General features: G+C 47.4%; 2 protein-coding genes across 3 annotated transcripts; both read left to right on the forward strand.

Moving 5' to 3' along the window:
- The first annotated feature begins 14,176 nt into the window (after positions 1 to 14,176).
- Positions 14,177 to 16,759, forward strand: LOC127308468 (uncharacterized). Its single transcript, XM_051339297.2, has 2 exons — positions 14,177 to 15,616; positions 16,497 to 16,759. Exon 1 carries the CDS (start codon positions 14,266 to 14,268, stop codon positions 15,610 to 15,612), a length of 1,347 nt encoding a protein of 448 aa, XP_051195257.1. The 5' UTR covers positions 14,177 to 14,265; the 3' UTR covers positions 15,613 to 15,616; positions 16,497 to 16,759.
- Positions 16,760 to 18,106: 1,347 nt separating this feature from the next.
- LOC127308467 (uncharacterized) lies at positions 18,107 to 24,610 on the forward strand. Of its 2 annotated transcripts, none has more exons than XM_051339295.2 (3): positions 18,107 to 19,463; positions 24,146 to 24,184; positions 24,294 to 24,610. In XM_051339295.2, the coding sequence occupies exon 1, from the start codon at positions 18,230 to 18,232 to the stop codon at positions 19,457 to 19,459; it is 1,230 nt and encodes a 409-aa protein (XP_051195255.1). In that variant the 5' UTR covers positions 18,107 to 18,229; the 3' UTR covers positions 19,460 to 19,463; positions 24,146 to 24,184; positions 24,294 to 24,610. The 2 variants fall into 2 exon arrangements, with proteins under 2 accessions (XP_051195255.1, XP_051195256.1); XM_051339296.2 differs by having other exon boundaries at positions 24,332 to 24,610.
- The last annotated feature ends 1,604 nt before the right edge of the window (positions 24,611 to 26,214 follow it).

A 26,214-nucleotide genomic window follows, 5' to 3' on the forward strand; every position in this document is an offset into this window, starting at 1 on the left:
AAGCTAGCTTGCAGATGGCCCCTTTTGAAGCACTGTACGGAAGGAAGTGCCGCACCCCTCTGAATTGGTCGGAAGTAGGAGAGAGTCAAATCTTTGGACCAGATATTCTCCGAGAAGCCGAAGAGAAGGTTCACAAGATCCGCGAGTACCTCAAGACAGCCCAATCAAGACAGAAGAGCTACGCCGACAAGAGACGCCGAGAGATGACCTTCGAGATCGGAGATTTCGTGTATCTCAAAGTGTCCCCCCTTAAAGGAATGCAGAGATTCCAGCTTAGAGGAAAGCTTGCACCCCGATATGTCGGACCTTTCAAAGTCCTGAGTCGCCGAGGAGAAGTATCCTATCAACTGGAGTTACCAGAAGAAATGTCAGCGGTGCACAATGTGTTTCACATCTCGCTACTCCGGAAGTGTTTAGAGGTACCTGAGAAGACCGAGGTTTTCAAGAACATCGACCATCGAGCTGTGGATATCAACTCAGATCTGACATACCGCGAAGTACCTATTCGCATCCTAGAGGAAGCTTTCAGAACTACCCGTACTCGAAGTATCAAGTTTCTGAAGATCCAATGGAGTAACCATACCGAAGAAGAAGCCACTTGGGAGAGAGAAGACTTTATGAAGACTGAGTACCCAGATCTCTTTAGTACCTAGTTTTCTCAGATCTCGGGACGAGATCTTTTGTAAGGGGGAAGGGTTTGTAACATCCCAAGTTTCAACAATAATAAAGATCAAGAGAGAATTTCAATTACTCAAATTTTGCAATTAACAAAAACTTTTTCTATGCATTAAGTGCCACATATAGGTTCAAGCATTTTGAGTGATTTCCTTTTGTGCATTTGCCATGATGAGTGTTGGTATGCTTAACCATTGCTATGTGAACCCTAATCAAGATCCCTAAACCCTAATTTGAAGGGAATTGGAGAAAATGGGAAAAACCCATTTTCCACTCACATACACATTATGCAAATTAGCAAATCCTCAACCAAGGCCAATATTGCTTGCTCCCTTGCTTCTAAAATACTTCAATATGATAAACTAACACTTTTGCATCCTTGAATCAAGAATCAAACACAAGGAAATCAAAAATCTCAACTACATATGATAATGGTCATATGAGGCAAAAATGTTTTCTTCCCTACTTTGCACCCCTCTATTTCTTGAAAACTAAACTAAACTCTGTCAACCAAAGCCATGTCATCCAAGACCATATCAAGGTGAGTACTTTTCATGTTGACCACCATGGCTAGAGTTGACTAGGTTGACCAGAATTAAATGGCCAAAGTGGGATCTGAGAAGAAAAAGAAGATTACCCCCAAATTTGAAACTTTGCATTTCAACTTCAAATTAAACCTAACCACCACCAAACTGATCTATATTTAATATGTTTGAGATCCACCAAAGAGAATTTCGAAATTCAAAAATTGAATTCATGCGGCCATTGTGTCGAACAGGTGGCAGACATCAATTCCAATTTGAGACACACACTATTACACACTGGTTTCTTCCCTAAACCCCTTTAATTCTTGATCATTGCACCCTCTTACAACCCCTGCTTCACCCCAGTACCTTGCTTGATCGATTAAAGTGAGGGGAGAAGGAAAAGAAACCCTAATCTAATGCATACCGTGGCCATGCCGGCCACCTTTGGCATCTCCACCTCCAGCCCTCGTTTCAACTCTTGCCCTTGTCCTGGAGCATCTACACAGCACAAGGACACCAACGGTACACGCCCCAGCAACGCCAAGGCTTGGCATTGGCCAGACGAGCCGTGCCCAAAGCGTGCCAGGACGTGCCAGCCCACACGGTGAGCGCACACTGGCCGCGCCAGTACGTCGCCCACTCGAGCACCACCGTCCTCCCCCTGCATCCCTACCACGGCGTCGAGCAGCTACTCCCCGCCCTCTACACGCTAGACATGCTCAAGCACGCGCAGAGGCCTCGTCACTGTCGTCCTCGCCGGCGAAGTACCGCGGGTACTGCCGCACTCGATCGATCTCCCGAGCGATCCCATCGTCCCCTGGACGCGCCAGCTATACCTAGAGCATCGCCAGGACGACGCCTACCCGATGCCGTCCTTCACTTGCCCCTTGGAGCGCCAGAAGCGCCACGCCATGGACGCTCCTCCACAGCACGCTCGGCCACCTCCCTCCCTCTATAAATAGCGACGATCGGCTCCTTCCTTCTGCACACAATCCACTCCCCTCACCTCACTGAGTCTCCTCCACCCCTCAATTTCACCAGACCTCGTCGGAGCTGCTCGAATCGCGAGCTGAGGTCCGCCGGAGCTCGCAGAAGCCCTGCTTCGATTGATGTTTCCCCGAGCGCCGCCGCTGCTCCTAGGACTTCCCCATCTACTTCCACTTCCCCGCGCACTCTGCCAGACTCCTGCATCGGCCTGGTACTCCCTCCCACCCCCTAGGCTCGCCGCCAGTGAGCCCGTCGCTCGCCGGAGACGACGATGCTCCAGCACCGTTGATCTCTGTTCTAATCCTACGGCCTAACGCGCGCATACCGTTTTGCCGTTTAAAGAGGCGCCGACAGGTGGCCCCCACCTTGTCAGCGTGGCCCGAGCGCACCAGATGCGTGTTGGGCTGCGAAGTGGGTTTTAAAACCGTTTCGGCCCAGTAACGCTTCCCGCCTAAGCCCAGGATTTCAAATCTAGTTTAATCTTATTCAAATTTGCTCTGCTGAAGGTTTAGTAAAATTTGAATAGTTTGATTTCTGCCAAACCAAATTTAGCAAACTTTATACCGTTGGAAAGCCCATGAATTTATCTATCCAATGCCACTGGCCCCATCTCCAAATTCCTTGTAGATTTAATTAGGTAAAAATAACAAGACAGGGACTTTTGAACATTCAAACTTCATTTAAAATTTAACCAGAATAGTTTTTGAAGTAATTCCAATTCTGATAAATCACAAATGATGTCCTCTACTTGATTATGCAATAACATAGCCCTGTTGTTTGTATGATCATGGGCTAGATCAAATAAAATGGCTATGTAGTCATTTCTAGAGCAATTGAAAATGGAATTCAAACTCAACCCTAATATGAGAGCTACCTCTCATTTAAATCTTGATCCTAAGTACTAATAACCAGGGGGAATGACTAGGATAATGAACCCTTGAGGATTATTACTTAGAGATTTTAATTCATTCAAATGTTAAGATTTAAAACTATGTGAAGTATAGCACTTCAAATTAATTTGAACTCACATATAATAGATATGAAATGTTGACTTTGGGTCAACCTATATTTCATACCCTATTATTATATGATGAGATTAAATCTTAATAAGATATAATGATAAGAATTGAATTTCTCTAAGGAACTACATACCAAATTTAAGAAATAGGAATAATAAGAGGAAATTATTTTCTCCTAAATCAGAATTTATCAAATAACCCACCATGCCATGTTTGACTGATAATAGGATTAGAGTGTGAACTCTTTGAGTGTTTCTAGTTTAGTATGTGAGCTTGGTTTAGTATTTATACCTCGTATTCGTATATAGACGCTAGTAACGAGGAATACCAAGAGGAGGAAGGCTACTCACAGGAAGAAGAAGAGAACTTCGATAACTACTCAGCTCAAGGCAAGCTAACCCTTGCTAAACACAAGTGCTTAGCTCTACAAGAGCAAAGGCACCATCACCTTTTACTTTTATGTATTACCTATCCCATGTTTTTACTTACAAATTTACCTTGCTGTTTTTACTTCAAAGTACTTTTTGATTTATGATTCACTTGGTCTAGAATAGAACAAGACTTGAGATAGATTAGCACAAAGCTAGATAGCACCCCTCATATAGTTGCTAGTGCTAATCAATTAAAATTGACTACTCTAGATGGGAACTTGGTGAAGTGAAATGACTTTGAAAGAAAGTAAAGTGAAGGTGGATGTGAGCAAGAGAAGATAGTGATTTTTGATAAAATTGATGATTGGGTCTGAATGCGATACCCTTCCAATTATACAAGTACCCCCACAATACCTGATTATGGGTAGGGCTTAACTAGAAGCTTGTGTATTTTAGTATGGGTTCCCTCTAAACAAACATCATAGGGGTTACGCCGAGGCTGCCTCCGTTAAAAGTGGAATGATGTTAATATGAGGTGAATGCACGGCCCAAGCCCTGTGCAGTTCCCGGGTTGACTGCGGTTTTCACCGGGAGGCCAAGCTCATGGGGAGAGGTGCTCATACTAGCATATATAAGCGAAAGGTTTCGATTGATGATCCGCGTACTGTGTTACGATGATTCGGGGTTATCCTCGACGGATGAAATCAAAAGTTGTGGCACAAGTGTACAATCTCTGCAGAGTGTTAAAACTATTCGAATAGCCGTGTCCACGGTTACGGACGATTGGAAATGCCATACTATCTCCGTTATCATTAAAATGTTTTGATTCTAGAAATGAATGGTGGATTGAAAGGTGACATTATGGTGAACCATAATGAGTCGTGGGAATGACACTAATGTTCCCACTTGAGTTAGTTTAGCACATGATAAGGCTTTGCTAAAGGTTTACTAAAATAAAACTTGGCTTTATGCAAATAAACCTAGAGCTTAGCACCCCCTTATGACACTAATGAGTAATTATTTGTTAAGTTAGTTTGCGAGTACTTTAAAGTACTCATGGCTTTGCCCTGGCTATTCAAATGCCAGACTATGAAGGAGAACACCAGTATCAGGATGACGGACAGCAGGACGTCTACGATAACTAGGATCGTCTTCTAACGTCAAGCGTTGCCTGTGGAATAGATAGTCCACTACTACTTCGCTTCCGCTACTCTTTGTGATGTTGAACATTATATTCGTGTAATATTGGATCATGTGATCTATGGTTGTAAGACAATATGTGTTGTAATAAATGATGACTCTATGCTACTTACTATTATGTCTCGCAAAAACATTATTCCTGGGATTGCGATGTACGGCATAATAGGCATCTGGACTTAAAAATCCGGGTGTTGACACATAAGTAGCTATTGGTAGAAATAAGAATCATGTCATAGATAGCTCGATCAACAAAAATAAATATTTTCAAACGTCTTCTACAAGATTTTGAAGACCATGGATATTTGAAATGTAAATATTATTTAGTTTTCTATTGCATTACCCTAATATTTCTCTTGCGCAATATATATATATATGTTAAGTCTTTTGTGTGCGTGATGAAGATTGTTAAGGGGCTAGAACATCAATCGTGCTTAAACTTTGCGTAATAAATATAGCATAAATAAATATTTTAAAAAAATTCTAGAGTAGGGGGGGGATATGCCCCCCTGCCCTAAGAAAACTTCGCTACTGTGAACAAGGGGCCCTTGATGTCGTTTCTCCCTAGGGCCTCCGAAATCTATGGACCGGCCCTGGGTTGGTGTTGTTGTTACTCGTTTGACATACAATGGGTCGATGACAATGTTTCGAACCATATCGTTCACACAGCACATGCACAGAGCTTATGGCAAAAATTGGATGAGTTGTATGCCCGCAGAGATGTACCAATAAGATTTTCTTATCAAGAAGTTGATGTGTTTAAGTCCAAGGAGGCACTCCAATTATAGATCATGTAAATGAATTTTAGGATATTACAAATCAGCTACCTTCAATGGGAATTACATTTGAATATGATGTGAGATCCTTGCAGCAACTTGGATCATTACCATACACTTAGGAGACCTTCAAGGCCACCATGTACAATTCAACACATAATGACGTTATCACTTGGAACCTTGTGAAGAGGAATCTACTAAATGAAGTGTTCAGAAAAATTTATGATAGGGACGGTTCTTCCTCACACTGGTGACTCAGTCATGTGGGAGAAGCAATAGTAGATACCTGAGTAAGGGCGAAGAAATAAGTAGAAGCAAATCAAAAGATAAGTATACTGATTTAGTGTGCCATCACTGCCATGAGAAGGACCACATCAAGTGGCACTGTGAAAAATGGAAAAAAAATATAAATAAAGGAAAGGAGAAACAAGTTCAGATACAAGCAGACAATCCAGTGACGTACACCGAGGGAAGAATTACCGCATATGGGGTTTATTGGATGCAAGTCAAACAACTCCTTGTCTATCGCCGTGATTCTTATATGGCATATCTTCGTTTGTATGAGGATGCATATGGGGTTTCTTGGATGCAAGTCAGGCAACTCCTTGTCTATCGCCATGGTTCTGATATGGCGTATCTTTGTTTGTATGAGGATGCCATCATTTGGACAAAATCCTCTACAATTTTTTGCACAGTCTAATCACCTCTCCTAGTACGGAGTTCAACATGGCTAACTTGTTAAAGCTGCACTATTTTTATGGTGTTGCAGTCAAGCATACCAAGGATGGATTGATTGTCTCTCAGGAGAAGTATGTATTGGAGCTTATCGAGTGCATGCACTCTAAAATGCAAATCGCTGTCAACACCGGTTGAATTCACTTCAAATGGGCCAATGATCCTATTGATGATCCTTTGGAATATCACAACATCGCTAGTGTTCTATGGCACTTTAACTTCACTCGCTTGAATATATCCTATGCAGCTCATCACATTTATTTACACACGCATGACCCTCGTGTCAATCAATTTGCTCCTTGTTAAGCATGTTCTTATCTACATATATAGGACTATAAATTATGGGTTAACTCTATATCGGCACAGATCAAGCAAGTTGATCGCCTATTATGATGCCGATTGGGCGGGTTGTCTTGACACCCACCGCTCCATCCCTGGTAATTAACCATTACCATCATCAACAAATGAATGCTGAGATTGATCTCCATTTTATTTGTGGTCATGTTGCTATAGGCGAGGTAAGGTTTTCACATGCCAAGTTCTTTACAGACATATTCAAGAAGGGGTTAGCTTTTTTTTTCGAGGGTACGCCAATGGCGTACCAAATCTTTATAGAAGAAAGCAAGGTGTCATATACAAGAGGCCTGCCTAACGTCTGCGAACAGCGAAGGCGGCAACTCCACACACACACACACACGCACCCCCTGGCCTACTCTCTCACAAAAAGGTACTCCTCTCCTCTTTTGGCAAGCTTCCAAAGGCCAAACTCCTCCTTGATCTGAATCAACATCTGGGCAGTAGAGAATTGCCGGTTAGTGTTTCCAAACACTCTAGCGTTGCGTTGCTTCCAGATCTGCCATGCGATGAGGATCACCAACGTGTCGAAGCTGATTCTATCCCTTTTCCTCACCAGATCTCTTGCCGAAGACCACCAAGACTCCAGAGAACTATCCCTGTTAGGCTCCACAATGTTCAGCCCTGCAGCCGTGATACAACCGAACCACACCTGACGAGCATATGGACAGCGCATAAGCACGTGATCCAGGTTGTCCTCCTCCTGAAGACACCAGTAACAAGCCGCCGATCGATCTTGCAATCCATGTCTGTGCCTTCTATCTGAGGTCCAAAGACGATATCTCAAAGCAAGCCACACAAAAATCTTGCATTTTGGTGGTGCGAATGAGTGCCAGATGGGTTTATACATGCTGAACTCTTCCTGCCCCAAACAAAGCATCCTGTATGTGTCCTTAGCTGAGTAAACACCCTTTAGCGATCCAGTCCAGGTGAATCTGTCCGGCCTGCTAACATCCCTGTCAACAAGCTCGATCTCCTCCCAGAGCCTAATGCATTGTGTCCAGCCATCCACTGACAGCTCCGGGCCAAGGTCACGCAGCCAGCTATTATCAAGGAGCGCGTCCGCCACGGTCCTCAAATTCTTCCTACGAGTGCTCACCGAGACAAAGGCCAGTGGTGCAATCTCCTCCACACTGCGACCACGAATCCATCTGTCTAGCCAAAAGAGAACCTTGGATCCGTCTCCCACCTCCAGCTTAGCGAGACTACGGAAGACAGCGCGCGCCTTGGGATCCTGGGTCAGGCTTAAACCCTGCCAGGGGCGGCTGTCATCCGTCCTGCGCAGCCATTCCCAACGAACTCGCAGTGCTAATCCTTGGAGCCTAAGATCCTTGACTCCAAGACCTCCAAATCTCTTGGGTTTGCTGATGTTATCCCATGCGACAAGGCATTGGCCTCCGTTCGCCCTATTCTTGCCAACCCAGAAAAACCCTCTGAGGTGCTTTTCAACCTCCTCAAGGAGCCAGCCGGGTGGGTCCTCGACAAAGATGTGATGAATCGGCCTTGCCAACATGACAGAGTTGATCAGGATCAGGCGACCTGCCCGTGCAATGAGGCCACGTTGCCAGGCCGGGAGAGTATGGATCACCGCGTCCAACATCGGCTGCCATTCAGCTTTAGTTAGGGGTCTCAGGGCGAGTTGCAAGCCCAGATACTTGATCGGGAAGTCTTGGCTTCTGCAGCCAATGATGGCTTTGGCTCTGTTTAGCTCCTCTTCAGACCCTCTGATCATAGTGGCCGTAGTTTTCCTATAATTCACTCTGAGGCCAGACGCTTCCCCGAAAGCCTCCATGAATTTGTCTGATAGTAGCAAGTTCCTCCTCCACCGGCTTGCAAAAGAGCACAACATCGTCTGCGTAGATAGACACTCGCTGTAGCGCCGTGGTACCAGCCAGGCCACTCAAGAGATTGTCCTCTGTGGCTTTGATTACCAACGCGGTTAGCACTTCCATACCAATGACGAACAGCATGGGCGAGGTGGGATCGCCCTGCCTTAAACCTCTGTTATGCCTAAATCTTCTGCCTGGCACTCCATTAACCGTGACTCTGGTGTTGGCGGTCTGCAGCAGAATGCCAATCCAACGCAAAAAGAGGTCTCCAAAGCCCATGTGACGGAGCACTTCAAAAAGGAAACTCCAAGACATGGTGTCGAATGCCCTGGAAAGATCCAACTTGAGCAGGAGCCCCGTCTGTCTCCGGGTATTGATCCTCCTCGCCACCTGCCTGACGAGCATGAAGTTATCGTGAAGACATCTTCCTCGAATGAACGCTGACTGATTGGCGCTCACCACATCTCCAAGTCTCCGCCGCAGTCGATTAGCCACCAGTTTAGAGAAAAGCTTCGCGAAACTGTGAACCAGGCTTATTGGCCTGAAATCAGAAATCTCTATCGCATCTGGTTTCTTGGGAATGAGTGTGATGAGAGCCCTATTGAGCCTAGCAAAACCTCTTCCGTCACCCACTCCGAGCTTATGTATGCACGTCATGATGTCAGATTTAATCACCGGCCAGGCCCGGACGTAGAATGCAGCACTGAACCCGTCTGGCCCAGGGGCCCTGTCCGCCGGCATCCCTTTGATAGTATCCCAGACTTCTTGCTCCGTGAACATCTCATCTAACTCCTGCAAATCAGCAGCCTGCACTCCAACGGCTCCCAGGTCGATCGTATGCTGCCTTGTGGTGATCGAACCAAGGAGCTCCTCATAGGCATTCGAGAACGCGTCCACCTTGCGGTCTTGGTCCGTGATGATCTCCTCTCCAACGCGAAGCGAGGGAATGAAATTCTTTGTTCGGCGTCCATTCGCGATCGAGTGAAACAATTTGGTGTTCGCGTCCCCCTCGCGCAGCCATCTCACACGGGATCTCTGTCGTGCCATGGTCCTTTCCAAGGAGGCAAGGCCCAGGATCCGTTGCTTTAGCATGGCGTGCAGCCATAGTTCTCCCTCCGACAACGCTCTTTTCTCCTGAGCCGCATCCAGATGAAAGATCAGCGAGTTGGCAATTGCAAGTTGGAGTTTGATGTTGCCAGTTTTCTTTTGCCCCCTGTGCCTGCAGTGGATGCCGCCGCATTGCGGAACAAAGGCGTCCGGTCTCTTGAAAGGGTCGGTGATTTCCTGGTCGCAGTGCCACGCCTCTTTGACGGCTTCGTCGAAGCCTTCCAGCTTCAGCCAGTACATTTCGAACCTAAATCTCCTGCTGGGCCGGAAGGATGCGCCAAGGGAAAGATGGAGGGGCGCGTGATCCGAGACTGAGGAGGAGAGAGCCTGGAGCATCGCATCAGCATTTTGCAGATCCCAGTCTACTGAAACCAAGCAGCGATCGATTCTGGACATGGTAGGGGGTGTTCTCTCATTGCTCCAAGTGAACGTTCTGCCGTGCATATACAGGTCTTTGAGCTCAAGTTGCATGGCAAATCTCCTGAATCTGGTCATCATAGCTCTGTCCAAATTGGCATTGTTCTTCTCCGAGGCGAACATGATCATGTTGAAATCGCCAATAATCATCCAGGGCCCCGGGCAGTGCGTGCGGCGCTCTTCTAGCTCCTCCAGAAAAATCAATTTTTCATCCCTGCGCTGTGGCCCGTAAATTGTGGTGATCCACCACATATTGCCATCTTTGGTAGTGACCTCTCCCGTGATCGCGTATGAGTCGAAGTGCACGTTAGCGATATCAATAACGGTGGAATCCCATGCAAGGAGAATCCCTCCTCTGGTGTCGGTAGCTGGGATGTAGACATATCCGTCGAAAGACGGACCGAGACATTGCATTACAACAAAATCATCAACTACATCGAGTTTGGTTTCCTGAAAACACACAATATTCACGTGCAAGGATGCAACGAAGTTCCTCACAGCACTCCTCTTCGCCGGGTCGTTGAGCCCACGCACGTTCAGATCAAGAATAGAAGGACTAATATCCATCAGAATCAAGATGCACTCCGTGGACATTGAAGCGCTTACAGCGCCCGCACCTCCCTCTGGATCGGCGCCTCCTCCTGCAAGTTCTTGGGCATCACCTTCCCAAAGATGGAGGCCACCACTCGCAGATGTTTGTTGCTCAGCGGCGAGTCAAACAGCTTCTTCAGAGACAGGAGGTCCTCGTTGGACACCGAGAGATCCTCCGGGGTGATCCCCGGGAGCCTTGAGAAGCGCCGTATCCGCCGCTGAAGCCTTCTTGCTCGCCATCGGGTGCTGCCACCGGCGCCGCCGCCGCCCTTCTCGTAATCCTCCTCGGCGTGAATGGCTCTGCTTCAGCGTTGAGCTTCCTAGATGATTCAATCTCCCGTAGGAGCGGAGGTGCCAACATCTTGAGCACTCTTGCGCAAAAAGCCTTGATCCTGTCAGCCTCCACCGCAGCTTGCGCATCAGACAGCTGCGTCTCCAGCACATCATGGAGGGGTAACTGTTCATCTGGCTGTGACTCTTCCGCGGACTCAGCCGCAGAGGATCCTGGCTGTGCTAGAGGGGGGGAGACCATGCAACCGTCCATCTGGGGATTGGACGGTAGGATCTGGCCTGGCGGCCGGTCCCCACCCATCCCATCAGACTCCCGTGTTTCCTTGTTAAGCGATCCCAAGAAGGATTCCTGCTCCAAATCTTGTCTCCTGTCCGACTGCACGGAGGACCCAGTCCGCGAGCAGGAAGGCGAGCCAATGAGCTGCTCAGCATGCATTTCAGACTCCTCCTTGTCTCTGTCTCTGTGCTCCGACAGGGACACCACAAAGTACTCCTCCATATTGACAGAGTGGGCCTCAGTATCGGGATCTCCTCCACCAGCAAGCGAGTCTGACGCGACCACCCAGCGAATGGCGGCATCGCGATCGTCTTCCGCCTCACACAGGGCCTCAGACCCGCGGACCGAAGCGGACGCTGGTCCGACCACGACCGCCTCTTCCAGATGCAGAGAGGAGGGCCCTCCGCCAGCTACCTCAGGGCATCCTTCAGACACTTTGTCAGAACCCTCGTCTGTAGCGGTCAAAAGCTTCTTTGACGTTGCCTTTCGCCTCCACACTTGTTGGCAGCTAGCGGGCGAGCGTAAGGAAGGCTGCACTGCGCTACCACGTGTCCCGAGGCAGCGCCACTCCCGACAGCCTCCTGCCGCCTTGTCCGGCACCGACTTGCATCACGCTTGAATCTTGACCGGTCCTTGCCATGGCCGTTAGAGGACGCTCCTCTGGCTGGTGCGACGTGGCGCCCCATCTCGGCTGTCCATCGGTGGAAGCGCCCAATCCGACGGCCCCATGAGGGCTTGCTCGTATGATCGCCGCCCAGCCGCGCCGCCGCCGCCGCCGTCGTCACCGCCGCCTCCGCGACGATCTGGGATCCCACGCAGCCAGCGACGGTGGCGACGCCTCCCGCCACCGAAATCCTGCGAGCCATGCCGATGCGGGTCTCTTCGATCTCCTCCGTTCGAGGTGCTCCGGCCCAGCCAACTTCATCTTCTTCGACGCTGTCCACATGGATGAGGACGTTGTATCGCAGCGTGCTGACCTCCTCTCGGTGGCGCAAAGCCAGGTTGGAGGATCTTGCATCCACCTCCTCCGGCTCCGGGATCACCAAGACGCGTGCCGGCGGGATGAGCTCAACGTTGTCCGTCCAAGCCGACAGGCACAGCGCAAGGTCCGCTCTAGACCTTGTCGCCGGCGCCGACTCCTCAACCACGCAAGACGTGCCGAGCAGCTCCTCCGCCACCTCCCGGTCCCAAGCATGGGGTGGCACTCCTTCACGTACAAGGTTCACACGCACCCTCTGGTTTACCTTGGTAGCTTGCACAAGCCTCGTCCATGGCTTGACGAAAAGGGAGAAACCTTGATGGTCAATCGACGTTCGGGACAGAATCCTCTCGCGCAGTCTGCAGTGGCCGGTACGATGAGGAAATCATCCGGCTGGAACGGATGCACGTAACAGCCCTCGGCGTGATGCCCAAAGACCGCCTCCGCAGCGGTGCTCACTTGCGCACACGAGACTCGCCCGTCGGTCTCCACCGACGGAAGCAAGAACCGCGTGGTGCGGCGACGCTCCAACTCGCCATGCTCCTAGATCTGCGGACGATGCACAACGGCGCCCTGGGGACTCCTCCTCCAGGGCGATGGGCGCCGAAATGCGCCTCCTTTGGGCTTGAGGTTCACCTGGGCTCGAAGGCCTCAGAAGGTTTGGGAGGGGAAGATCTCCTCTGACCGGCGGCGGGGAAGGGCCAGGCCCTGCCGGAGGTGGAGGTCGCGCGCCGGGCCGTCGGCGAGGATGGTTGGGGTCGCACAGCCCACGCGGGGCCCGACGCGCGGTTGGCCAGCGCGGTCCGCCGGAGCTCGTCCTCCGCCGGGGACTCGGGCGCTTACAAGCCTTCGCCTCATGGCCGTCCCGCCCACACCCGGCGCAGAGGGTCGTTGGAGCAGTCTCTCTTGTGATGCCCCGGCCGGAAACACTTGAAGCACAGCCCGGCCATCTCAGGCGCCACCAGCCGGGCAGAGGAAGGTCCGGCGTTGCCGCGGTTCTCCACACGGCCGCGCCACTTGGTCTTGCGCGATGGCTTGGGACGCAGCCAGGGCTGTTCCGGCGGCTGCGACACCACCAGATCTCCGCGCCTCTCCGCGCCGGAGTCCACCTCGGGGCTCCCAGAAGCCGAGGAATCGTCAGACAGGCCCATGCCCGAGACCTCTAGACGCTCGCCACTCCGGCGAGGGCCAGAGGCCGCGGATTCCGGACTGGACGGGATGCGCCTCCAGATGGAAACCGGCTCCATGCCACACGTGGTCGCGGCGGCGGCTCCGGCGGGGGAAGCAGAGGGAGGGGACGCCATAGGAAGGGGGGAGGGAGGACGGGGAGGGGCGGCCGGAGCCGTGGCCGTGGGGGCCGGCGGCGGCGGCGGCGTGAGGAGGGTGTCTACCTTACCTACCTTGAAGTAATGTCTAAAATATCAACTGTGTATGCACTGTAGTACCTCCCCCTGCTGCTGCTAACCATGGATTGCTTTTTTTCCCAAGAAGGGGTTAGCTTCTCCAACCTTTTTTAATTTTCGGGACAGTCTCAACATACACAAGAGACCTCTTTTTGACTGATGGGGGTGTTAGATGTAACCAAATCATGTTTGTATATGATTAGATTTATATACAATTCCTTGTATAGAATATTGCTTTACGTGACTTTAAGTTAAGATACGGCTTGCTATCCTCTATTTGTACCTGAGCAATATGGCACGGTTAATTGCCAAATACAATATTGTTTGTTTTGAGAGTTTAATATGTTTTGAGAATTTAATAAAGCTTTTTCGAATGATCCTATAAAAATTTAAGAGAATTTGATATACAATTCCGTGTATAGAATATGTGCGAAGCCCGTTTAAGCTTGGGCCGTGTCAGCCCGTTTGGCCATATACGTGCGAAGCCCGTTTAAGCTTGGGCCGTGCCAGCCCGTTTGGCCATATACGTGCGAAGCCCGTTTAAGCTTGGGTCGTGCCAGCCCGTTTGGCCAGCTATAGCTAGCAGTCTGTTACACTCACACACGCTACAAAGTGAGCCGCGACACCAACACAGCAGCGCTCAAAAAAAAAAAAAAAAAGAGCAGCGCTGCTTCCAACATTGACCCTAGTCACCGATCCCCTTTCCTCTCCACCCCGGCGGCCGCCCGCCATGGCCTCGCCGGTGGCGTCAATCGCCGATCGCCGGGAGCACATCTCGCTCCCGTCAGACGAGATCCTGGAGGAGATCTTCCTCCGCCTGCCCACCCCGGAGACGCTCGCCCGCGCGTCCGCCGCCTGCACCACCTTCCGCCGCGTCATCACCGACCGCCTCTTCCTCCGCCGCTACCGCAAGCTCCGCCCGCCTCCCCTCCTCGGCCTCATCAGCGACAGAGGCGGCGGCTTCCACCCCGCCGAGGCGCCGCACCCCTCCGCGCGGCTCGCGCGCGCCCTCCTCGACGCCGCCGACTTCACCTACTCCTTCGTGCCCAAGCCCAGGGAAGGCTGGCTCAGCCCCTGGCACCCCCGCGACGTGCGCGACGGCCGCGTCCTCCTCGACTGCAGAATCCCCGGGAAAACCTTCAGGACCGCCTTCGCGGTGTGCGACCCCGTCTCGCGCCGCTACGTGGTGCTGCCGCCGGTGCCCGACGAGGACATAGCCGGACGCCCTGCTGAACTGGCGCCCGTCCTCGCCCCCGTGGGCGAGCACGAGGATGAAAGGTCGTTCAAGGTGATATGCATGGTGCACTACGAAACCAGGCTGGTTGCATTCGTCTTCTCCTCCGTCACCGGGCAATGGTGCATATCTGCGTCCCCCACCTGGAGTTCCTTGGGCACGGGCCGTCCCCGCGGGTTCCGCAACAGCTCTGATCCAGACGGATGCCGTGGCTTGTCGAGTTTCGACTGCGTGCGCGGCTGCTTCTACTCCGCTTCGCCTTGGATGGACAAGTTCCTCGTGCTGGACACGCGGAGGATGGAGTTTTCCGTCATCCACGACCGCGATGATGTCTACAAGATGCTCAGGAATATGCTTGACCCGCCAGCCGGACAGCACAGACGCCGGCCTGGCCAGACCAGAAGCCTGCCTGGCGTTGTCGGTGGAGAAGGATCCCTTGAGCTGCTTTCTCTTGTTGGTGCTCACAATCCAAATGCCTCGCCACGTGTCTATCATTCCTCTCAGCAAAGTAACGGCGAACCTTGCAAGTCTCCGCGGATGAATATCATACCGTTGTGTGGCTCGTATGACTATTTTACCGTGGGCGCAGCGGAGGGGTTCTTATTCCTTGGAGCCACTAAGGAAGATCGGGTGGGTCAGTATCATGTGGACATGGTGGTAGCACAGGACAATCCCTATGATGAAACTCCCTTGTTGGAGACTTGGGATGTAGACTATTTTTCAGTGGAGCTCCGGACTTCAGAGGTTACCAAGATTTGTACGATGAAGAAGTCATACTTCAACCATGAGCGTGTCCACTCCTACTTTGGCTACCCACCATCGTTGTCAACACCGACCATATGAAGTGGTAAGCTATTGCTTTATTCTAAGTAGTGAAGGTTGCCATGGCCGTTTTCCCTCCTGTTTAGAATTGCCAATCAACTGCGCAAATAAGGAAAAAATCGTGCCAGATAAGTCATTTATGTCTCACTAAATTTGCATAAACCTATAGAGCATTTTATTACCTTCGGAGAACAGGGTAAAAGCTTTACAAACATAAACCGACAACAAACTTTTAATATTTGGTCTCAATTTCCACAGAAAAATGTTCGGTGAAAAAATCATAATGAAATGGCTGAAGGTTTTGCCACCTAATGGAAAGCACAAATTTTAGAGCAACCTAAACTAAAAACATTACAATCCTTTTCGTACACCTTCTCCTCTTGCCAGTGTAGTGTATATCCTATCGGCGAGGAATATTAGTGCCTTAGATGGCAAAATCTCAGGTTGGCCCATAGAAAACAGAGGTAAGGATCTGTGCCAGGGGCACGTATGACAGTATTCATTCACATCTGTCCAACAAGCATAACCCACTGGTATTGCAAAAAGAACCAAGTTTGGCTTAAAACCCTTGGGGTTTCCCGGGTAGACCACCTTGATACTAATCCAGACTGGTTGGTCCTTGTGTCTGAGTTTTGCGTTTTAGGGCTTAGTGTTTTGCATATCATTCAGTGGAACTGTTGATGTTCTAAACAAGAGTGTCGCTTAACCTACGAATCAGTTAGTTAAATTACGGAAGCAACTATGTTTAAATTGTCCATATTTGTTTGTTGGTTTTTGCCCGGTTTTCTCCTAAAAACTGGGCACCCTCTTCTTAATTAATGGATGAGGCAAAGCTTTTGCCTCCGTTTCAAATTTTTTTTTGTCCATATTGTTTTATTCTTCATTTTAATTATTTATATCTGCAGGGATGGACTCACTTTGCTTTTGAGATCTGTTATCTGGACCATCCATCTTGTGCCGTCGAGGATATATGGAAAATGGTGGTGCAAAAATTCTGGCTTCATGCAGTAACGTTGATTAGTATAGAAGATAGTCAAATGCCAAGCGCTTTTTTGTAAGCCAAGGTGACTTTGTCAATAATGTTGGGAAACATAATAATGTTGTTGTGTTGAGAGAACGGCCCTTATACCAATACTATATAAGAGACATGTTGTTGTGTTGGTCAGAATCACTACTTCTTATTGTACTTAATCAGCTCAACAAGTTAATCATTTGGAGTAGCTTTTATGCTCTAGGCAGTACCTCTTTGGGATCTTCCTCATCGGCTATATCTTCTATCGTCACATCTGAGGCTTTGCTTTCGTAGCTCGCCCAGCAGAGCACCCTGAACGACGTCTCATCCTCATCGTCGCCAATGGGAGTGAGGATAGGTTTGTATCCGAGAAGATGCTCTTGCAGCAGAGTCATATCCATATCCAATTACATGAATCAAGTTATGTCGCAAAGCCTCAGATGTGACGATAGAAGATATAGCCTAAGGTCCATTCAGGGACACAATTGTCAATTTTAATTCACATCTTTATCGAATAACCATAAACTGTTGGTTTTGCAAATCTCACCAAGTTTGGCTTAAAACCCACCCAGGCTGGCTGCAACTTTAAGCATGAGTCTTTCGGAATTACGAGTTACTACTCCATTAGTTGGTCCCTAGAAGTTTGGGCGGCTTCTTGGCCAGGCCCATATATCTTAAGCTCTGTCAAGGAACTACAACGATCCATGACAAAGATGTTTGGAAGACCAAATTACCTCTAAAAATAAAGATTTTCGTATGGCAAATGGTCCAGAACAAGGTTGTGCCTCTAGTGAGCAAGTATGGATTTGGCACGGACCTTCTAATGGCTTATGTTCTCTGTGTGGAGAACATGAGGATGCCAACCACATTTTCTTCCAGTGCCAACTAGCCAAGTTCATATGGGCTTGTGTCCGAGAGCTGCTTTCTTATGCTTGGAACCCAGCTGGGGCTGGTGAATTCCCAGCCATCGCGCAAGGAGGGCTGCGTGTTTTTTGACCGAGCTATGCTGTTTCAATTCTAGTTTCTTTGTATGCCTGCGGTTCTTGAATCATGTGTTCTAAGACGCATGTTTGTCATCTAAAATTGAAGTACTAAAAAAATTGAGCCAACTTCTTGCAAAACAGTCAATAAACAATGCATCTCAAATGCATGATTAACTATTCAGACACATGGTGTTTTCTTTTGATGTTTCCTTCTGAGGTTTGCACAGATGAGATACTGATTTTGAGTCTGTATCAGATTTGAAAATTTTAAAACCATTTACAGCAAATATTTTCAGAAAAAAGTGTTTTAAAATTAAATGAATCACGGAAATGCAGAATTGAGATGTCATGAATCCCACCGGAAGCCAAAACAGATACATCTATAATTCTATATACTCCAGGAGTCCAGAAGTACATTTCTTTTGGATGCTTCATAGAATTTTACGGGAATTTTAAGAAAGAAAGAAATTTCTGCAGATTTACAAATAATTAGTGGTACCTCTGACCCAAAGAATTTCCTATATGCGTCAAAAACTCAAAACACCCGCTCACATCTACCCCGACTGCTGCCCAGCACTGACAAACCCTAGCCACCGATCCGGTGATCCCTACCTCCTCCGCCCCGGCGGCGGCCGCCGCCGCCATGGCCGCGCCGGCGCCTTACCTCGTTGAAGAGATCCTGGAGGAGATCTTGATCCGCCTACCCACTCCGGCGGCGCTCGCCCGCGCCTCCATCGCCTGCGTCTCCTTCCGCCGCATCATCACCGCGCGCTCCTTCCTCCGCCGCTACCGTAAGCTTCACCCGCCGCCTCTCCTGGGGTTCGCCGCCGAAAATGGTGGCTTCGACCCCGTCCAGGAACCCCATCCCTCCGCGCCGCTTGCCCATGCCCTCGCCGACGCCGCTGATTTCTCATACTCCTATGTCCCAAAGCCTGACGAGTTTGTGAACTCAGCCTGGTCTCCCTGCGACGTGCGCGACGGCCGCGTCCTCCTCTTGTGCAATCGCTGGTTTCACCGGACAAAGCCGGCCATCTTGAGAAAAGCACTCGCGGTCTGCGATCCCTTGTCACGGAGATACGTGCTACTCCCGCCCTTACCTCTGGATATGGATATGACTATGCTGCAAGAGCATCTTCTCGGGTACGAACCTATCCTCGCCCCTGCTGGCGACGATGAGGATGAGACGTCGTTCAGGGTGCTCTGCTGGGCGAGCTACCGAAGCAAGTTCTTCATGCTTGTCTTCTCTTCCGCCACTGGGAAATGGTGTATGGCTGCTTCTCCTAGCTGGAGTTCATTTGGCACAGTTGAATCATCTGAGAAATCCATGTTACTCTTTAAATATATCCGTGGCTGCTTGTACTGGAGGGCACCTGTGGGGGACAAGCTGCTTCTATTGGACACTTGCAGCATGGAGTTTTCGACTGTCAATATCCTCACCAGCTGCCATATGCAGCTTATAAATCTCTTGGACCAGAGCAGATGGTCATCATCCCTTGTTCTGGCTACCGAAGGAGCCCTTGAGATGTTTACTCTCATTCGGAATTGTCTAAATGACTCATATTCTATTTATCATACCATTCAGCAAAATGGCAGTCACTATTCTGGCAATTGTGATCTAAAAAATGTTATAGAATTGCCACGTTCATATTGGTATTTTATTGCTGGCGCGACTGGGGGATTCTTGTTCCTTCGAGGCATTCGAGAATCTCAGTCGCAGGCTTCACAAGCGGATATCGAAGATTTATTTTCGCTGGATATCAAGACTTCTGAACTTAAGATGGTCCATGGAGGAGCACAAAATTCCCATAACCTCGTCAGACCTGCTCAACCGTACTTTGGCTTCCCACCATCATTGTCAAAACCGAGTTTGTGAAGTGGTATGTTTGTGTTCATACTAAGTGTTTGTATATATTTTCTTTCCATCTTGTAAAGTGGTAATCTTATTTTTATTATGTGTGTAGTATTTTTCTATCCTAATTTTTCATTTATGTTATTTTTTTCTGCTATTGTGCGTAACTTGTTAGAGTAGTGAAATAGTCATGGTTACTTTATGTCCCGTGTAACAATTCTGAAGCTGACTTGACATGTTAGGTAGGGTGCCAAGTGGGATCCCATCTAAATCCTACTTGTAGTGCATTTTGCTTTTTCTAGTGCAAATTTTGACACTAAAATTTGAACTAGAAAAGACAAAGTACACTAAAAGTGAAATTCTGGTGGGATCCCATGTTGACACCTTAATGTTAGGAAAAAAGTTAAATTCATACTTGGAAAGACATGCATGTCCACTTGATCATTTTGTAGGTATTATACTAACTTTGAAGAATATTAAACAGAAAACTAAACAAATGTAAACCCACGATAAACTATAATACACTATGTGCCAGCCTAGTTCCGTATGTCGTGTGTGGAAAATAAAACTGTTACTATTTGGGAGTCTCCGTAGGTAGTATATGTGGAAAAATCATTGGGAAGGGCCCTCAGAATCGCCCACCTAATTCACAGCGCCAGTCTTAAAATAACCTAACCTAAAGAAAAGAAAATTTTAACTTGCTCTGAATTTCTTAGGATTGTTCATTCCTTTTTTATCCAAGGGTCTAGATTGAACATGGTACCTAGTACCTCCCATAAGGTAATAGGTCACCCAGGACATTAAATAGGCATATAGGCTTCTATATTTGGAAATTACCAAATAATAATGTGGCAAGAAATCGTTGTATATGCGTATTATGTGTGCAACAATGCAACACAAACTTTTTTAAATAGAATTTTGACGTGATTATATATGTTGATGTAACATGTGGTGCAATATCAGTACTCCCTCCATACCAGTTTATTGGGCCTCTATTGAAACTAGGATAATACCAAGAAATTAGGCTAGATTTGCTAATTAATAGGAGATTTACTCATGAAAAGCAGTGAACTTTCATCTCCCCGATAATCAGTCTAGCCTGGTGGAAGCGATTTTATGCATGCACTCCATGTGAAAAGGACCTGCATGCCGTGTGAACTCCTTAACTACCGCTGTGAACATGGGCACTAAGTGGATCATTAGCCTTCGATCCTTAATTGCCGCTTTGATCGACGGGAAAACACCACGCTGGGAGAGATTCTTTTGCCCAATCGCTAGGAACCTTGGTCGCAACGCTCGCTATAGTAAGCCCAATAAACCGGCATAGAGGGAGTAGTATGTTAGCTTAACGGTTAAATGGTTTTTGAAGCTGTGATATTCCAAAATAAAATGCATTGAAGTTCAATCTCAAGAATACTGCATCTAAATATGTAATAAACTTTGAACGTGTATATTCATTTTTTTTATGTTTGGTAAATAATCTTACGTCTCATTGATAGAATTAATGATAAAGCTTCGACTTTCCAACTGAAAATTAATTAATATGCAGTAGACTTTCTTCCTGTAAATTACATGTTTCATATACTTTTTTCGAAGGCACATGTTACATATTGTAAATATGAATGTAAACTAAGTGAAAACAAAAAAACACGAAGTTGTTATGGTATATATGGCTGTTTAATTATTGACATATAGGCTGATTATGCGCTGGGTTGCTTCATTCTTTCCCTGCCATAGCAAGGCATTTTTTTTCTTGTGTGGAGTTTGCATTGCCTTGGCATAGAAAAGATAGCAACCGATTAGGACCGGCCATGACATGTCAAGGGCCCGGTGCAAAACAAAAAAAATGGACCCCCTATACACAAATAGTTGATATTTTGGCTAAGGCGTATCGATTCATTTGACTTCATTATATTGTTATAATAACTTCATAAACAAACACAATTGCATAACAACGTAATCAAATAGCTGAACACAAAATATAAGAAATGATATTTACCTTGTGGGCAGTGTGTCGAACACATCAGGTGTGTTGTTGTCGCCCTCGGAGTGGGAAAGAGGGGGCGGCGGCGCTGATACCGGAAGGGTGCCGACAAGGGGAGGGAAGCCAATGGGGAATGGAGACGGAGAATGAATCAAATCGTACTAGATGGACAATAACAAACTAACCTAAAGGTGTATAGTCAATATATAGGAGGGGAAGGATTCATTGACAAGACCCCCTCCATTAATTTCCTCAAAATGGCGATTGCGGAAATGGGGAAAGAGTACAAGAAGGCGAGAGAAGAAATTAATGCGATGGGGGAGGTGACCTGGACTGGAATTTGGACTTCTGGAGGCGATAAGCAGATGCGTTGGTCGGTCTTTTCTTTTAGCAAAATGCGTGCATACGTTGCTCCTAAGGCCTAAACTGCTAGCGCTAATTGATTTGGTCCTAAACTGCTAGCGCTAATTGATCGGTTCAGTTTTTCTATTTGGCCTGCACGTGGGTACGTGATTGGGGGCCCTAAGCAACTGAGGGGGCCTGTGTGGCCACACCGGTTGCACCTGCTCAGGGCCGGCCCGCAACCGATAGCAGCAGGTCACAAATGTAAGGAAAAATATTTAACCATATATGTGCAAAGAATCAAAGGTTGAGACTGTTTGTTGCTCTTACTTCCTAGGTGGTGAGAGGGAGCATCTTAAAAGAGCTAAAACAAATATTAAAAAAACCGAAGCCTCAAATGGGACAAGATATAGCTTATGTGGTTTAGGGTTCTTGCCAGGGACACAGGTGTCCGTTTTCATTCATATGTCTATTCAATAAGCATGTCCTGTTGGTTTTGTAAACCTCACCAAGTTTGGTTTGCAACTTTAAGCATGACTCTTTTGGAATTACGAGTTAGGACTCACGCTATCTTGGGCCATATCCATTTTAATACAGCTGGCTCATTTAAAATCTGGCTACATCTAGTAAACATTTTGGGAAGATATAGGAAGATAATTGTCCTTTGGAACTGTAAAACATCTCAAGGATAAAGCCCCCAAGCTCTATCTCTTATCGTCCCATCTGAGGCTTTGTGGCCTAAGGCACTTATCTTTATTCAGTAACCCATGACCCATTGGTTTTGTAAGGTCCAGTTCTTTTTGGCTCCGGCTTGTGCATAAGCCATAGCTTGAGCTGTCCAGAGAAACAGTTGTCTGTCACAGCTTATTGCCCGAGTTGTCATATGAAAAGTCTATAATGCCCCAAAAATAATTTTGGGTTCCGATTAAATGTTTTTGGGTTATTTTGCACTGTTTTTCAGTATATATATGAGCATAAATAATTTCCATACATCATTCTTCGGGTTTGCAGCAATTAACCGCAAAAACCAAAGTTCAGAATCAACTATTGCGTCAGACAAACTGGTGGAGATCAAAAACCAACGAGCCAAATACTGAAAGTATAATCAGAAATTAGAGCAACTGAAGCACATCCCATCAGTAGGCTAGTAATGTTTTTTCTGGATGCATACACAAGCATGCTAACTCAGATCGATGGAGCATGCAGCCCTCTTTCTGCCGCCGCTGAACACGAGTACCACAAGGCAACCAACAGGCAGCAACCCGGAGGCGTAACTGGAGGTCTGCAGCAGGTGAGGCTTGAGAGGCTGGTGGCGAGAGCAGCAGGCCAGCGCCCAGCCGTAGGTGGGAGCACTAGTGGACGGCCGCAGTAGATCGAGGTTGGCTTGATCTGGGCCAACGGGATGGGGTGGTCGGCGGCTATCCTTGTGCCATGGAATGGAACTGGGGTGGTGTGACGAATGTTTTGGCGGCTGGCAGCGGCGCGTGGTGCTCGGAAGGCAGCAGCCGGAGTGGTCAGAGGCGGTGGCGGAGGGCTGAGGAACCTTATCTCGGGACATGAGATGCGATAGAGGAGAGAGAAAGAAAAGGAAACTTTTGTAGCTCGCCAGAAAACGGTTCGTGGATGCACGCAGTGGCAGTATGGCGTAAATAAGGTGGGAATCAGGGACAAAGTTAAATACCGATTCGCTCCCAGCTCGGGAAGCTGCGGGAAGCTGGGGTATGGCAGCTTCCCCTGATCGTGAACAAACGGCTGTCCCGAAAAACAGCTTAAAAATGAGTTCTTTTTGGCTTAGGCTTATTTTCACCTCTAAGCTGTCTAGAAGCTTCAAAAGAACTGGGCCTAAATCCCACAAGTTTGGCTTAAAATCCGGCCAGTTGACTCCAACTTTAAGCATGAGTCTTCTGGAATGGCGTGTTAGGACCCGCTTTCTTAGGCCTTACCCATTTTCATTTAGCACAGATGTCTCATGTTAAAAGCAGGTTGCATCTAGTAAATATTTTTGGAAAATAGGAGAGTTAATGTCCTTTGGAATTGTGGAACATCCTATATACAACATTCAGTGATACAGATTATGTATACAAGTAGAATGTGTCATAACCCACCATAAGTTGGTTCATTACCCTTCAACCGGGGTATTCTATTCCCTTTCTAGATAGAGAAAAAAAACTCAAGGAGAATACTTAATAATATGGCGAAACATTAATACAAAACACCTATCCTGAGCACACGTAAGGAAACCGTAGGCAGGCAAGTGAAATCCAATCCACGAAATATTTTTATCATTTGGCATAAACCACCTTCAGTTGGTTAATATTTGATTGCCTTTATATGCTTTGTATTCACCATTCAGATGTACTGATTCTGCTGATTCTTGTGTACAGAACTGGAGTATTGGTTGCCCTGGATCTCTCCTGAAGCAGGTATGATTAGCTTATGCGCCTTTTGCTCTTAAACTGTACTGTACTATTGTAGGTGGCCTCATTTTTCTTGCATCTTTGTTGTACTGTAACTAAATGTATATATCTGCAGGGATGAACTCACTTTTTTTCTCGGGGTCTATTATTTAGGCCATGCATCTGGTGCCGCTGAGGATAGATAAAAGAATAACCAAGATGATGCTGTGAAGCTAGCTGGATGTTGTAGCATGTATCAGATAATAGTCATATGTTGTGTATTTAAAGCATAGGGACGCTTGTAAGTTGTAACCTGTAAGCAAGGTCACCTTGTCTAGCCCTACTATGCAAGAAAAACATTGTTGTTGTTGTACTGGGAGATATGCTACCTATTATCGACATATCATGTCTAATCTGCTCAATAACTTCATGGTCTTACTTTTATGCTCTAAAGGCGTCCTCGGGGTGTATGGTTTTAAAAAATGTGCAATTTCGCTTGATATGGAAGTGTTCTTGTGAACTGTGTTACAGGAAGCACGTTGTTGAAATTCGGTAACTTTCCTGTGGAAATTGCTTGAGCTATACTTAGAATCTTGGATAAATTTAGACGAGGCCTGATGGAAGATCCATTTCTGTCCTATTTGAACCTGATCTCCAATCTATGAAGTTCTTTATGAGATCTGATGAGCACTTTTTTTGCGTATTGTTCAACAAGCCATAACATTTGCATTCTAATGCTTCTGGTGTGTAAGCTGAATATATTGTGTTCCAAACAGGCGGTTTACGCTAGGACACATGTTCGTCACCCACTTTTGAGCAATAAAAAGAAGCAGGCTTCTTAAATAGTGTAGTTCCTTCGCTTCTTGACTATTTATCACATTATTGTCCATGCAGTCAACAAACAATGCATTTTAGATAAGTTCATTTTTACGGGCACGGTCAAGCAATGCAATTCAAATAGTTACTTTGCCAGCTGATTAGATCGCTTGGTCTGGCCGACTCGGTGACGAGTGAGGTGCGAGATCAAACTGGTGTGGCAGGGGCACCATTAAAGCTTGTGCAAGGTTGCCGGTATGTGGCTTGCTGTCTTCTCCAGAGCGGGAGCGGTCCAATTCTACCCTGCTCTTTAGAGTTGAATTTTCTATTTCCGTAGTAATGGTTTTGTAGGTTTTGCATAATGTATTGTGTCTAGGTTGGGTAGTCCGGCGACGTCGGTTGTAATGTTTACCCTCTGGTTGTTGGGTGTGGTCTTGTTTTAAGTGGTCAGTTGTTTGAACAACTCATAGGATTGTGAATATATTCTTTCTATCAATGCATTGAGAGTCTGAGACACAAGCTTTGTGTTTTCCCCAACAAAATATATTTCGCAACCGCAGCCACAACAGTGGGGAGTGGATCTTGCATGCCCAAAAGTGCACACAAGACATCCCTGTTGGTGCAGAGGCCTTGGTAACGCCAAACGCCGCATGCATCATAAACAATACACAAATCACCGCATCAATCGTCTATCACATCAGTCGTCTATCACAACCTACACACCTACCATCACTTCATACTCGTCGATTAAGCCCATGCGACCAAGACTCCAGAAGAAGGGATCCTCCGCAATCCACAACCCTTGCCACCCATGGTAGTCGCAGTGGCATGATATCGGTGTTATATTAGCACCCATTTTTGATAGGTAGCCAGCCGAGTAAGGAGAATATGTTGAAGACTAAGAATCCACATGGACACATCTAGCTCTAGGCCAAATTAGGGAGGAGCTAGACGATCGGCTGACTAAGCCGTGGAGAAGAGGTGTTGTAACTAGAAGATTCCAGGAGCTACCCAAGAAAAGCAAGATATGGGCCGTCTTGTGCCCAAAGCTCATCACTCAGCGGATCAAGCACGAGGACGAATTCTTCCTCGATGTGGAAGGATGAGAGGGCTCCAACATGCAGTGCATATTGGGTATTTGAGTCCAAATCCAATACAAACCAGAAGACGACATACCTAGTTTTAGGTCTATAATTCGACATAGAGTCCATTTCTGCAACGTTGAAGATAAATGAAAGATG

The sequence above is a fragment of the Lolium perenne genome, chromosome 6, assembly GCF_019359855.2.
Source record: "Lolium perenne isolate Kyuss_39 chromosome 6, Kyuss_2.0, whole genome shotgun sequence".
Lineage (NCBI taxonomy): Eukaryota > Viridiplantae > Streptophyta > Magnoliopsida > Poales > Poaceae > Lolium > Lolium perenne.

What these genes read in the sequence shown, in the direction of transcription:
- LOC127308468 (XM_051339297.2), top strand. Translation starts at nt 14,266, where the DNA reads ATGGCCTCGCCGGTGGCGTCAATCGCCGATCGCCGGGAGCACATCTCG.
- LOC127308467 (XM_051339295.2), top strand. Translation starts at nt 18,230, where the DNA reads ATGGCCGCGCCGGCGCCTTACCTCGTTGAAGAGATCCTGGAGGAGATC.